At 45.1% G+C, this 15,212-nt stretch overlaps 1 protein-coding gene across 1 annotated transcript; it reads right to left on the bottom strand.

Annotated features, from left to right (window-relative positions):
* Positions 1 to 8,809: 8,809 nt before the first annotated feature.
* Positions 8,810 to 14,342, bottom strand: TRH (thyrotropin releasing hormone). The gene is made up of 3 exons (XM_053292379.1): positions 14,057 to 14,342; positions 12,710 to 12,921; positions 8,810 to 11,014 (listed from the first exon to the last, which is right to left on the bottom strand). The coding sequence occupies exons 2-3, from the start codon at positions 12,903 to 12,905 to the stop codon at positions 10,419 to 10,421; spliced, it is 792 nt and encodes a 263-aa protein (XP_053148354.1). The 5' UTR covers positions 12,906 to 12,921; positions 14,057 to 14,342; the 3' UTR covers positions 8,810 to 10,418.
* Positions 14,343 to 15,212: the final 870 nt, after the last annotated feature.

Genomic DNA, 15,212 nt, shown 5'->3' with positions numbered 1-15,212 from the left:
CCTAATTCCCCCTCCCCTTAAATGAGGTTAACGGAGTGAGTGCTCCATTAACCTCAATATTTTGCTTGTGTATCGCCGTGGCATGCGGCAACACACAAGTAGACCCCTGGGCTTGGAGATCTCTCCAGGATGTCCCGTGCACTCACACGGGGCACCCGGAAACATCTGTGGGCTGCACGGCCCCCAGCCCCTGCAGCCCCCACCGGCTCCGTGATGGAGCCGACAGCTGTGAGGGCGGCTGTGAGGGCAGCTGCTCATCTGCAGGGAGAATGTGCTAAGCCCGCAATCCCCGCAGACTCGGAAGAAGCTCTTGGCTTCTCTAACAGCCAAGTCTGAGGTAAAGGTTTTCTGCTGCAGAGTTTTGGAGGTATGTGTTGTGATTGGTTGTCTAACACATAGATTGGTTACTGTATGTTATGATTGGTTGTCTCCAGGCAGAGACAGAAGGTTCCGGCAGCCTGAGGGAAGAAACTCCCTAGTTTCTTTTCTGAAAGTTGATGGATAATTTAAACAAATGAGTGCAAGGGGCCAAGGCTGATTCAAGTGGGAAAGTGTTAGAAATGTTTGGTTTAGACCAATTCTACCGTCAAATCTCCAGGGATATTAAGCTGAAGGTCTCCTGAAAGTGTCTCTCAAGCAGCTGACTCAAACCAGTTCACGGATAGAGATGTGCACTGAACCGCAGAGCTGTGGTCCAGCACTGGGGCAGGGGTTCCTTTAAGGGCGGGGGGAGGGTGTACTTACCCCTCCCGCCGCTTTCCCCCCTCCGGCACGCCTTTTTTATTAGCAATTAGGGTGGCAGGATACCTCCCTGCCACCCCTTCCCCCTCTTGGCTGCAAAAGGCTTCAGGAAGCCTTTTGCATGTGCACACGTCGCTCGCGTGTGTCACATCTCTGCGACGTGCACGTGTGGGGCCACACACGCGTGCATGTCACAGAGACGTGACAAGCGTGCGCGCAACGTGCGCATGCACAAAAGGCTTCCCGAAGCCTTTTGCAGCCGAGAGGGAGAAGGGGCGGCAGGGAGGTATCCTGCCCCCACAATTGCTAATGAAAAAAGGCATGCCAGAGGGGGGAAAGTGGTGGGAGGGGTAAGTACACCCTCCCTCTGCCCTTAGAGGAACCCCTACCCAAGTTCCCTCGAACCGCCGATGCTTGGACCGGTCCGGATGCCTGTAGAATGGCCTCTGGACCGGTCCATGCACATCACTATTCACGGACTGGCAGTCCAGTTTGAATCCATCTCAAATTTGAACCAAACCACTGGAATCGGTTCTGTGCACAACTCCTGTGCTGCACTGCAGTCCCACTGTTCTGCAACCGGGAGCTGAGGGAGGAAGCTCCACTAAGGATTCCCCTTTACAAGCAAAGGGGAATTCCCAAGTGGAAAGGGCGAGAGGGGAACTTACTTTTCAGGTGGTGGTGGGATGGTGGCAGCAGGGACGGCAGCAGGGACAGCAGCAGCTCCTATATCCCCCCCCCCCCCCGCCAGCAGCCTCCCCAATAGCAGCTCAGGCCAGCGGTTGCAGCCCACTTCAGGCCTCCGGTCACAGCAGAGTGTGCATTAGAATTGATAGCCTGGTGCTCTTGCGAAAGTGACACAAAGGGACATGTGAATGTTTAAGGCTGAAGTGGGTTAACTTGTGAGGATAGTAATTATCAATTAACATTATAGTGGAAGGAAAGTAGGTAGCCCCTGGTGGTGCAGTGGTAAAACTGCCGCCCTGTAACCAGAAGGTTACAAGTTTGATCCTGACCAAGGGGCTCAAGGTTGACTCAGCCTTCCATCCTTCCGAGGTCGGTAAAATGAGTACCCAGAATGTTGGGGGGCAATATGCTAAAAATCATTGTAAACCGCTTAGAGAGCTTCCAGCTATAGAGCGGTATATAAATGTAAGTGCTATTGCTATTGCTAGATAGTCCTTATCAGAACAACTTATATTTTCCCAAGTTTGGTCAGTGGAATAGAACCCAGAGGCATGGCAGAGTACATGTCCATGAATAAGACAGCTTTGGTAGAAAGATGCCAGACCAAAGGACTGTCCTGGGAAGGAAAGACTGCGGATGAGATGAGAGTTCTCCCTTGCTAACTAAGCAAAGAGGCATCTTTCAAAGTGGTGATTCTCTTTATATTTAGCAGGGGAAGAGCAACTGGTGATATCCAACCCCAGTGCAGCATCCCTCCAGCGGCTGTGCATCCCTCCAGCGGCTGTTGCTGGTATCTGCTTTATGTTTCTTTTTAGATTGTGAGCCCTTTGGGGACAGGGGACCATCTTCTTGATGTATTATTTATTTTTCTATGTAAACTGCTTTGAGAACATTGGTTGACAAGTGGTATATAAATATAGTAATAGTAGTAGTAGTAGTAGTAGTTCTCCTCATCCAATTCAATGCAGCAGCCAGGCAGACTTCAAAGAGCCATGATTGTGAGGAGCAAATGAGACTAGGCTATCTTCAGATAAAGGAACATGAGTTGAAGGTGAAAGAGATGGAGCTCCAGGGGCTGGAGGAACAATGTCAGTATGAAAGAAAACCATGAGATACACATACAAGTCTGGCAAATGAGAGATTCATCAGAGGTACAGCTCCATCTATGACAACTGGAAGAGGAACATCTTCATCAGCAGGAGGCACAGTGCTGTCGAGAGGAAGGGCTTCTTCACCTGCAGATGGCCAGGGGCGGATTAAATTTTTTGCCTTTTACCTTAAACAAAAAAGGTTTGCGTTTTTTAAAATAAAGTAGGGGGTGGCTTTCTCCTTGCCCACTTCACCCTTGCTGCAGCAGCCGCTGCCCACAGAAAGAGCAGCAACATTTGAGGAGGGGCAAAATTTGCTGCTCCTCAAATTTTGCCACCGTAGGCAAATGCCTACTCTGCCTCTCCGTTAATCCACCACTGCAGATGGCACGACTCCAACAGTGTGTAGCTGAGCTTCACCAACAAGAAGAGCAATTCAAGCATGAGAAAGAGCTGTGACAGGCAGAGAGCAGCCTAAAGGACCACTGCCTAATTAGGGTTCATTATTGAGCAGCTCAGCTGAGATCTGATCATTGCTGAAGCAATGCGCCTCTTGCCTGGGAGCTTTCCAAGGTCCTGCAGAAATGGTCTATGGTCTTACTTGGAACCTGCCATCTAATGTTCGCTACCTGCTTCCTATGGCCTGACCATTCCTGCTTTAGGTGTTAGCCTTTTTCAAGGCTTCCTGAGCATCCCAAAGGCTTGCAGCTTAGCCAAGATAGGTCACAATGTGTCACTGATGTATTGCCTCCTTCAAACCAGTTTCCAATTTTCTATCGTTTTAACATGCTCTGTGTGTAATAACTCAGAACATGACAAAGCAACAGAATTGTCCATTATATATACAGCTTTTGGAAACTAGTCCCTGCAGGTTATTAGTGGTCTAGGATTTTAACTGTCATCATGCCAGCTATCTCTGGGAAGATCTATGTGGCAGGACTCAGATCACCCAGAGTTACCACTGATATCAGGAAGATGGTTACTCCAAGCTCCCTCTTGTAAAGAGTGGCTATCCAGACAATAATCACACCATACTATAACTAACTAGGCATTTTCTTTCCCACTTTATCCTAGCTTCCACTTCCATCCCCTTTCTCTTTGGTCTCCTTTGGGTCAGTTTGAGACTGTAAGCTCATTGGAACAGGGGCTCAGATCCCCACTGCCATTACTTGTAAAGTGCCATCTATATAAATGGCATATGCAAAAAAAATAATTACAGTTATTAATCCAAGATGCCTAGTATGCAGTTATGTTCTAGGGGTGTCATAGTGCCTTCCCTCTCTAAAGTATTGGTCCTTTGAAAAGGAAGCGTGGACATTTAGAGATATTCACAAGTGTGCAGTGGCCCAGTATATGTTTCACCCAGAGCTGATCTGAAATGTCCCTTCCATTTTCTTCACACATTATCAGGAAATGCTTGTGTGGGGCCAATTTTGAGGGACAGGCTGAGAAATATTGAGAAATTTCTCACTCTGTTGGCAGCTGCCATTTCCCCTCAGAAGTCCCCATGATTCTGCTTGCAGTGTTAGCAGCTGCCATCAGAGGTAATGAGGTGCAGGACTTCAAGCCGTCAGGGCATGACAGGGATAGCTTATATTCAAAATATTGAGCCCTTCGCTCCCAACCTGATCCCTCCATCTTCTGCTGCCACCGCCCCATTAGAACATATGTTGCCTTTCTTGCCAGAACTTGGAACAGCTCTGCCAAAAGAAAATTGGGACTTACCAGTTGAAGAGCACTGTCGCATATAGCAGTGGTAGTGGATTAAACAAGATGCTAAGCAAGCTGTAGAGTAAAACAGCAGAAACATTGGAAGAGCATAATCTAGTGGGCCATTCCTATTGTAGAGGATATTGCTCTCCACCTCTTTGAGCTAATAGAACAGGTTGTGGTTCAACTGTGCTTGCATATTATGTATCATCACAGGGCTTGTGTATCATCAGTATACCAATTTATTTGACTTAATGTTTCCAGATCAGATCTAAAGCAATGCTATTGTGGACTGGAAATAATCCAGGTCACATGGAGTCCATTAATTTGAATGGGCCAGACTCTGGAGAGCATCTTACCTGTATCATGTCTAATACTGCATGTTGAATCACAGCATGTGTCAACTGGGCCTGATTTGCTCAAAGTCCAGTGACAAATCCCTCTAAAACTCTCCATAGCTGAAAAAACAAGAGTAGTTCTCTGCCACACATAAATGGAAACTAGCAGTCAGACTCTGTAGACTGCCATGGAAGTAGCCTTTCATAACTAATGACGATCAGAATGGTCACGTTCTTTTGTGCACTGGTGCATTCAGGTGTGTGAGAGGTTGTTTAGCTCTACATGTTTGGAAGAGATCATGTGTTTGAGGAACACAGAAAAGTGTGGCACAGACTCAGAGAATGCAGTTCAGTAGAGCACCTCCGAAACCCTTTAATCTGACCAGCAACATCTTGCATGCATATAATTTTGTATTACCCATAAGTTCAGAGACTGTGTGGTGTGGTGGTATCAGTCTAGGAGTGGGAAGATCTAGATTCATCTCCACTCAGTCATGAAGCTCACTCAGTGTCCTAGGACCAATCGCTATCCATCAGTCTAACCTACTTTGGAGGGGTGCTGAAGGGATGAGATGGGAAGATAGAAACCTATATGTCACCCTGTGCTGCTTGAAGGAAGGCTGGGATAAATATGTAATATGTATTTCTCTGATGTTTATCTTGTGGTATGTAAAAATATCACACAGATAAACTTGACCTTGAAGATTAAACTGTTTCTTCACCACCAAATCACCATTTTCTTTTTTCTTTTGGAATGTAATCTTTTTGAACTTTATGGTTGAAAAGCAGTATATTAATATTCTAAATACTAAGTTTAAAATGGTTATCCCTCTTTTCTGTCTTATATCAGGGTGAATAAACTGAGATTGGTTTAACTTGTCATGTCATCGTGCTGTAGAGATGTGAAAAGCAGCCTATGCTAAAATTTCCTCTTCAGCACACAAGCAAAAGGAACAAAACACCTGCTACACCTTGCATGCAATAAACCTCTTAACACGCTGCTTGCTCTTTTTTATTTGGGTAAGATGGGGATCTCACCCTAGGGGTGTGCACGGAACCACTCCAGGTGGTTGGATTCAAGTTCAAACCAAACTCAAATTGAACTGCCCAGTCCATGATCTGGTTCATTAGAACTGGCCGGCAGTTCGGTTCTGCACTAGAACCGGGTCAAACAGGTTTGCCCCAGTTCTTTATGCTTGCAAAGGTGGGGGGACTCTATGGGGTTGAAAGGGGAGAGTGGGTGTGTGTGGGAGCTCACTTTATGCAGCATGGCAACACGAGTCCTTGGTGGTGGTGGCAGCGGGGTGGCAATGGCTCCCCTAGGCCCTACCGGTGCTCCCATCAGCGTGGACCAGATTCCCCTTTGCAAGCATAAAGAACCGGCTGAACTGGTTTGATCTGAACCACGCCTGCTTTGGCTCAAACTTGGACTGGCCCACCTTTTTAGAGCTCAAACCAGTTGAACTGAGCCAGTTCGAATCAAACTCATTTCGATTTTCCCACACCCCTATCTCCCCCTCACCCCATCTTCATTAAGGTACACATCCTTCTCCTTCAAAGTTTGGGCTCCATACCCAAAGTTCATTATGCAACTATTTAAGGAGGATGCTTTTGGTTTATTTATATTGCATTCTTTCTTTATCATACACAACCAGAATCTCAAATGCTATTTCTCCACAGAGCAGGCTTCCAAACTAATAGTAAGGTAGAGTACTATAAAAAAAAACAAGAGTCACATAATCACACAGAAGATTTTCTGACTAGAAAAGTTTTGGGATCTTTCCTTTTTAAATTCAGGAGGACATTGGTCATGTATTACTTCATTTATTTGCTTTTGTACAATTAAAAAGGACAACTGACTTCAGGACGCTCTTAATGATGGATATTTTATTGATTTGTGTGAGGCAAGTAAACACCTTTAGTCTACAGAAACTGAAGACATTTCTTTTAGGATGATATCCCAAGGTTTCCATATTTTAAATGAAAATTCACATAATGAGACAAAGACGCCTGCTTGCTGCAATTTAAAAGTATTACTAATAATTATTTTGAAAAAAAGTGAAGCATTGATTCCAAATCAGCTCATTGAAATTTAGAGAGCATCAGAGCTGTAGATTTTCCAAACAAAATCTTGCCCAACCATGAGTCAATTTTAGGGCAAAGGATAATAGCAAATCTGCATGTCATTTCTCTATGCACATTAATCATGTTCATTAGCAAAATGGCAGCCTGATCCACCTTGGCCAGCATAGAAAAGACAGTGGTTTACACTATGATAAAGACAGCTCCCAAGCAATATTGCCATGTAGAGAATGGTTAGAGGCCCTACATTTTGCTACTACGAATAATAATAATTCTGGCATAGGAGATTTGGCTTCATGAAATCAAGCTGGATATTGATGGAACTATTTTATTTCTTTTGCTGTGTAAGGCATTTTGAGATTTATTTTTTTGTTGAAAAGCATTATATAAATGTTCTTAATTATAACATACCTATAATGACTAGAGAATACCAGCATCAGTCATATTGTCTCCTGCACTAGTGTTACTCATACTTGTGTAATCAGCTTGTTTTTGCTATGCATTTGGGTCCATGTCATGAACATAACCAATAAAAACCAGTGGGCTGCATGTAGATCACAACTGAGCATGGACTCTTGCCTCTCTCTGACCATCCATAGTTCGAGCAGCAGCAATAGTGATTGAACCACTATGGTCTTTGCCAGAGCCACCAAGAGGAGAGTACAGCTAAACTTGATTGGTCCCAGAACCAGCAGGGGTTGATGCCACCATCACTTCACATAAGTACATTGATGCCAGTAGCGTGTTGGCCTAAGGCATCTCCATGAAGATGCTCTAGGCCAGCACTCTACTATCCACAATACACTTCCTTCTGTTCCATTTCAAAAATTGGGAGGCTAAAGCAGAGGAAGAGGGCAAAAAGGGTTCTTACCGCTGCCACAGAAGGAAAGGCAAGGTAGGCCTCCTCCAGGAAGGAAGGGAGTGAGGGAGGGAGGGAGGGAGGACAGGGCTTGCCCTAGGAAGCTGTGGGGCCCAGGGCAAATTAGAGTGCGAGTGTGCAGGGCCACATTAACACACACACACACACACACACACACACACACACACACACACTTATGCTTAAAAAAAATTACCTGTCTTTCCTTCACTGGACAACATACCTACTGGACAATATAACCTGCCTACCCCAAAGGCCCCCTCCCTTGTGCTGATGGCATGAATAATGGCCTATCATTTATAAACAGGAATATAATTATTAATCGTTCCTTTGTTTGGTCACTGATAAAGGCAAGCCGGTGTTAGCAACATCAGTGCTGCTGCTGCTTGCCTGTAAAACACTGCCTGGAGAGCCATGCACTGAGTCACCTAGCTTTTTCAGCTGAAGGAACTGCTGCAAGCTGATGGGACAACGGAGCGTCTGAAGTGGCAAGTGTACGGCCTGATGACTGAATGAACAAAAGTGCAGGATGGGAATTTGAGGGAAAGGAGCTGCTCAGCCACAAAGTGCTGAGCTCCTCTTCCCCTTCAGATCTCATGGTATGCTCAAGCAGAGCAGGCCGGGCAATGCAACGCAATGGCCAGGGACACACAGTTTTATTTTCTCTTCAAGAGGCTTTAAGAAAGCTGTGCCTGAAGCATGGGCAATTGCCCCCATTTGCTCTTCTCTAAGGGTGGATCTGCAGGCAAGCAGGTGGGTGATGATCTGGATTAGAGGAGGCAGGAATACCTGACTGGCACCCTTTGCAGCTTGGAAAACAGGTCCGGGAGAGGGAAATTGGGAAGGTGGCAGAAAACCACACCAGCAAGGGGTGGGCACAGCAACTCGTGCAGGTGGAAGGCCCAATCCACACAGTGTGTACTGGGCCCGGAACATCCTATTGGCAGCCCTGGTCCTTGCTGCCTGGTCCTTGCTGCCAGGAATCATGCTTTGAGCCCAGGCACCTGTTTTTAAATAGTATCTCACTTTGTGCTTGTACATGAAGCACACAAAGTGTGAGATAGTGGTGTGTGCACGGAACGCTCCATGGTTTGGTGCCGGGGGGGTGGTTCTTTAAGGGTGGGGTGTGTGCACTTACCCCTCCTGCCGCTTTCTCCCCACCAGTGCTCCTTTTTAAAAGCAGTTTTGGGGGCAGCAGCGTACCTCCCTGCCGCCCCGCCCCCATTTTGGGCCAGAAGTGGCCGGAAGTACCGTGTGGGCATGTGCACATCATGCATGTCGCACACGCCCACCCGACATGCACCCGCCTGCCCAACTTGCATGCGTGTGACGTGCGCACGGTACTTCCAGCCACTTCTGGTCGAAAATGGGGGCAGGGGTGGCAGGGAGGTACACTGCTGACCCCCAAATTGCTTTTAAAAAAGGAGCGCCGGTGGGGGGAAAGCAGCGGGAGGGGTAAGTGCACCCCCCACCCTTAAAGAACCACCCCCTGGTGCCAAACCCCCAAACTGCGCCATGTTCGAACCAGTTTGGCGGCCTCTACAATGGCCTCCAGACCGGTTCGTGCACATCCCTAGTGTGAGAAGCTGAACTGAGGACAATAATCCATGCATTTTAATTCCATTGGCCTATGTCCCCCCCCCATTCAATCCTCTTGCTGCTCACTTTAATTTAAAAATGTGTGATCTGTTGTTTGCTATCTAGTATGAAAGCTGGGCTAGATGTTACACTTCCCATGGAGATCAGCATCACTATGGTGAACATCTAGCCCCCTCAGAAATTCAAAACCACTCATTGTCTGAGTTGGGACCATCACATCATGAGTTTCCCTCCTCACAAGAGAGTTGGGGCCATGAATTTCCTCGCTCCCACTGGTGAATGCTTGGAGTGCCGTACTAAACAATATGGTTTTGAGACTTTTAATGGAGCTGCTGATCTCTGCAGTGAGCATAACGTCTAGGCTGGCTCTGCTTTAGGCCTAATAGAACAGAATCGATAGGGAGCTGTGTATTGGTTTGAGTCTGAAAGGGCATTTCTGCACAGTGGCTTGTGGGATAGAAGAGACAGCCATTCAATTCACATCCATCCTCTACAGTCCCAATTGTCCATATGGCTTTATCATGTGCTGGTCCCTTCCTTCACACTATCCACCATGCAGGTACTGTGATCAATAGTGGATGGCCCAGCATAAACTGTTCTGCCTCTATGGCAAGAGCCTTGTTTTGAGTCCTTCCCAAAAGATACATTTCTGCCCTTGTCCACACACATCCAATTTGTACAAGCACCAAACAAAGCTGCCACATGGGCGTAGCCTAAGGTACCTTTGCTGGGAGTGCTACACATCTCCCATGGTTGAAGGTGTAGACCCCAGTTCAGCAAGAAACCTGCAGCTCATTCTGGCATCACATTTGCCTACTTTAATGGGAGAATACCCAGAAATTAGAATGGAAGATGCCAGTAGCAAACTTCTTTAGAGCTGGACTGCCTGGTGTGAGCATCAAGATTCACATCTTGACTAGCCTCACAGTATCACAAAACCAGTCATCAAATATTTTCATTTCATTTGCATCTTTGTCCTACCTAATGTATTCTTGAAGAGAAAAGAAACAGCAGAATTATCCTTGATTAATGCATTTCATTTTAAGCATCTGGACAAGCCTGGTTACTTGCCTTTCAATGGGACAACTCAGCCCAGTGCTTTAAATGAAATCCACATTTCTATGTGTTGTTAAACCTGGACCACCAGGAACATATGCCAAAGAATTGTTTGCACAGTACGTCGGCAAGCAGAGTCAAAAGGGGTATGAGTGAAATGCTGAACTGTTGGAAGGACCATTCTGATAAATGTAAACCATACACAAACACACACACACACACGACCCTCCCCCCCACTTTTCATTCTTCTGCTTCCACCTCACCATCCCACAAAGACCTTCTCCCAGGATGCTGCCGTTTCTCTTCCACACGGCCTTTGCTTACATTATCCAGCAACTCTAACAGCAAGCTGCCTTTGCTGCAGTTGAAGGAATCCTGTGGGTCACAGGGGACACTGTAGTCTGGACTCTCTGAACCCAGGTACCTCTTGCCTGGATGCTGGCGCTTCTCCAAGTCCTGCTCATCCCCATCTAGCTCATCATCCCAACTTCTTTTTCCAGGGTGCTGCTGTTTGCTGTATGCCAAAAACCTCTTGCCAGGATGTTGCCTTTTGGACAATTCACTCAGATAGGCCAACCGGTTGCTAGGGATGTCAAGATACTGATCCCACAGGGACCTTCTGCCTGGGTGCTGCCTCTTCTGCAGTTCCAGGTCATCAGCCAGTTCATCATCTTCCTCTCGTTTTCCAGGATGCTGCCGCTTCAAAATTTCCCCATAGGATTCTTCACTCATGTATTCCCTTTTTCCAGGATGCTGCCTCTTTTCCAGCTCATACAGGGATCTCTTCCCAGGATGCTGCCTTTTGGAAATCCAATCCAGCTGCAAAGCACTTGTCTCTGTGCAAGAAAAGTGTCAACATTAATATACTCTGTTAATAACAGGCTCACATGATGTGCAGCATTACAGAGCTGTAACATTGTGCCCCAAGCAGTGGCAGCCTGGCTGGGTGGGGTGGCGTGGGGGGTGGAAATTTATTTTCCCCCAATCCAGTGATTGGCCAGCCCACACATCTAGGGGTTAGCATGGTCAGGGGCATAACTACTATTAGGCAAGGGGAGGCGGCTGCCTAGGGGCCCCCACGCCTCGAGGGGCCCCCTAGAGTCAAGCAACATGTGAACTGTGTGTGTGAGTGTATCAGCGAGGGGCCCATTTTAAAATTTTGTCTCTGGGCCCACTCCAGCCTTGTTACGCCCCTGAACATGGTGGTGGGGTGAGGTAAGGGAGGGCAAGGCAGCCAAGGTGGGATGAGAACGAGCCACACCTGTAGCTTGTTTTTACACACACACACACACACACACACACACACACACACACACACCCCACACAGATGGGCTGCAGCCTCTGTTTCATGTTGTCAGCTTCATTCACTGCAAGCATATTGTTTTTGCTAGAAACCACTTCTCCAGTGATCTGCTCATACATTTGGAAGAAAGAACCTGTACTGTACTGGAAATCAGAACTGCCTACTTCTTGTAGAGTCTTCTGAAAGCTGAAAAACGTGAGCTTGGAGACCAAGCTGTGGCCAGAAACTTCCCAGAGCTACAGATAATCAATCCTTCCTTTCTGCTATTCTTGGGAACACAGGAAGCTGCCATATAATGAGTCAGACCATTGGTCTATCTAGCTCAGTATTGTCTTCACGGAGTTATGCACCAGACTGATTGACTGATCGATCAGTCAATCAATCAATTATTAATTTATTAAATCTGCCTACAATAACCTAAGCCTCTGTTAACTTTTCACAGGCTATTAAAATCTATATTATCCAACTAAGCTTTTGGCTCCAATGAACAAGAGCCAGGCAATTAAACTTGTAGCTTTTTGCCACTGATCCTTCTGCTGTGCATGCAGATACAAGTCTGAGCTTCCATTACCATACTATTTTTAGATTCCTGAGTGTTGTTTTTTTTCCAATGTGATTTTAATGTTGTCTGTTTTTATTGTGATTAGAAACCATCTTGAGATCAACAGATGAAAGACGGTACACTAAGTTTAGACCAACAAAATCTACTAGTCATGTGAGCTGTTGAATAGTTGAGAGCTTGTTTACATAGTCTTAATCAGAAGCAGATGACCAGTATCATCATCATAGGGCTAGAACAGATTTATGAAACCTAAATCAGCCCATATCATAGTGATTGTGATTTGCACATACTGAAGGTTGCAGTGAACACAATGGCCCCTCCAGAAAGGCCAGTCTGGTGCGGAACCCAGAGAAAAAGGATGGAAAACTTGCTCGAAAGAATAACTGAATTAATAGTCCCTAAATGGGAAAATGACTTGACTAGCAAGCCAGAGGTTGCTAGTTCGAATCCCCACTGGTATGTTTCCCAAACTATGGGAATATGTTTCTGTCTTTTGTGGTATGGTCTGGGAGTTTTATATCAGTCAGTGTGGGCTTGGAATTTGCAAACATCTTAACACAAGCATCAGTCAGTAAGGCCAAAGCAGCTTTGAATTATATATATAACTGAACAGAGGAATGAACTTCATTTCATAATATACAAAAGAAACCTTAGAGTCAAATTTACCTTTGTTGGGATCTTCATCATCTTCTAACTTCTTGAGAATAGACCTCAAGATGACATTTTCTGCCCTTTGGAAGATGTCATCAAGGTGACTCTTTCCCTCATTCTCACCTTCCTCTGGAAATGGCTGCCCCAAGTTGACACAGACACTGGTGAAAGCCAGGGAGAAGAGCAGCAGGAGAAGCTGAGCCGAGGTCATGGTGGGACTGAAGGTCCTGCAGGTACAACAAGGGTGGGGGTAGCAAATGAAGTACAGCTGGAGACAAATGTAATATTCCTGATAATTCAGAGAAATATAGTATGTCCAGGAATTAAATGCAACCTTCTGCCATTATCCTGTTGTGCTGAAGTAGCCTGAAGAAATTATTACTTGTCCTTTTTAATTTTCTGGATGTACTCTCAGTTTGCATGAAGCTCTTCAAATGAGTTTTGATGTTTGCCTTTGACAAGAATAAGTGCTGGTGGCACTTTAAAACCCGCATTTAATGAGGGAGAGGGGTGTGTGTGTCTGTGTGTGTGTGTGTGTGAGTGTGTGTGAGAGAGAGATTTGAAGCATTTTAGTTGCCCAAGATTTAAAGCTAACGCTATATAATCCAGGTCAGGTTTGTCTTCAAGCTACACATATTGTGGGCAAAAATAGTATCTGTATAAATTTATTTTGGCTTGCATAACATATATCCCATTCTTAAAGGGCTATTTTGAACCATCACAGCCTCATTTTCATTAAAGTCAATCAATCTTTCATTTTCATGGAACAATTTCTAGCTTGCTCAAAATCATATTGAAACATTTTAAAATGAAAGAAATGCTATTAACACTTTTCATAAAACCTTACCTTTTAGTCAAAGGCTGGTCTCTTATATTTTTGCCAATTACTTAAAATACATTTTGACCGGCTTTCAAAGAGTTAGGCTTTATGGGGACAGAAACATAATGGTTTCAATATTATTTATGCCAATATTTTTTCTGACCCGGCATAAAGCAATTGTAATCTGAAGGCACAAACTTCTATCAGCTCATTTCTGAGATGTTATGCTGGCTGTGATTGAAGTTCCCCTCTTCTTTAAAACAGACTGTCTTTCTAAGAAAATAATTTACACATGCTGATTTAAAGTTTTTCAAAGCAAAAAGTCAAATTCACAACAGGCATTTCCTCTAAAACAAGAGCATAATTTTATAACCATTAAACATAACTGAAAAACAGCTGTATACTGTATAAGCATATAGATCTGTGAGTTTCTCTGTAAAGCGGAATGTACATAAGAATGATTATAATGCTGCTCAGTCATTGACTTCATAAGAATGATAAACTTTAACCCAGCCTGGCAATGAAATCTAAATGGAAATTACCTTCTGTTTGGGTGCTTTGTTCCTTGGCTGAGGTTTCCAAAGAGTTGCTTCAGCTCACTATGTTTCTGCAGCTGTCTACACGTCTGAGCTTCAGAGTTGCCCTTCCTCTGCAGACTCTGTGATATCCAATAGAACTACTGCCGAGTCCTCTTTTGTGGATTAGTTCTTCCTTTCTTATACAGTGCTGCCTCTGGTCCCATTATGCAAATAGCCATGAGGTAATTTGGTGATGTGTTGCCTCCCCTCTCCTTCAGTGATGTCAGTGATCTGAATTTTCCGCGCATATTAACGCTCTGAGAGTTGTTGGCTGACCTCATGATGCTTGAGGTTGTTACTTCCTTTATTTTTAAAAAAGCATAAAATAAGAAATGTTTTGGTTCATGTACTATCTAAAAGGGCTACAAGCTTTGTGTTAAGCAAATGTTCTGAAAAATGCCACAAGCCGGTCATTCTTGAGTTGCGAAGGAAGGCATGTAAGTGGTATAGATTTAAAGATATTCTATTTGTATGGGTTGTTTTTTTTAAAAAAATTGCATCTTTGCAACGAAGCACTCTCCAGGACATCTGTGGCAAATAAATTTCCCCCCAAGTGACCAGGCAATCCTCTATAGCCCCCTGATATGCAGTGCACCCTCCATACCAAGTTTAAGATTTTATGAAATGTTGCACCTACTATACACATGTGGATTGCTGATGTAGAGTCTCATTGTGAAAATGCACACACACACAGAGAGAACACTAGAGAGCTGCATATCAATTGCACATGTATAAATGAGTGTCCTGCTGTTTTCATGCCAAAAGTCTCCATCTCACCCTTCCCCTCCTTCAAATGTGAATGTACTGAACATTACTGTGCATTTATCAGGCCTCTACTCTACATCTGTATTATGCTATATTGCCAGTCTGGTGCTTCACTGGGTTGTCCCACCCCTATACAACCTGATGGTGATCGCTGTAGCATCTGCCCCCATTCCAAGGAAACAGAGATCAGGGATGAGGGGAAATTGAGTGCAGGGGAATGGAGGAAGATTGGTGTGCTACACACTTTGCATGTTGTGGGAATGGGGGTAAATTAGGAGTATGGGGTGGGTACATTGTGCTGCACAGCGCATGGGGAATGCTGAGAAGTGGGCAGCAATTCACCACACCAGCTTGT

The sequence above is a fragment of the Hemicordylus capensis genome, chromosome 2, assembly GCF_027244095.1.
Source record: "Hemicordylus capensis ecotype Gifberg chromosome 2, rHemCap1.1.pri, whole genome shotgun sequence".
Classification (NCBI taxonomy): Eukaryota; Metazoa; Chordata; class Lepidosauria; order Squamata; family Cordylidae; genus Hemicordylus; species Hemicordylus capensis.
The sequence above is the reverse complement of the archived record's forward strand: the minus strand, read 5'-3'. Positions and strand labels throughout refer to the sequence as shown.

What these genes read in the sequence shown, in the direction of transcription:
- TRH (XM_053292379.1), bottom strand. Translation starts at nt 12,905, where the DNA reads ATGACCTCGGCTCAGCTTCTCCTGCTGCTCTTCTCCCTGGCTTTCACC. An exon ending in TGATGAAGATCCCAACAAAG is followed by an intron (nt 11,015 to 12,709) that starts GTAAATTTGACT and finishes TTTCTTGCACAG; the next exon opens with AGACAAGTGCTTTGCAGCTG.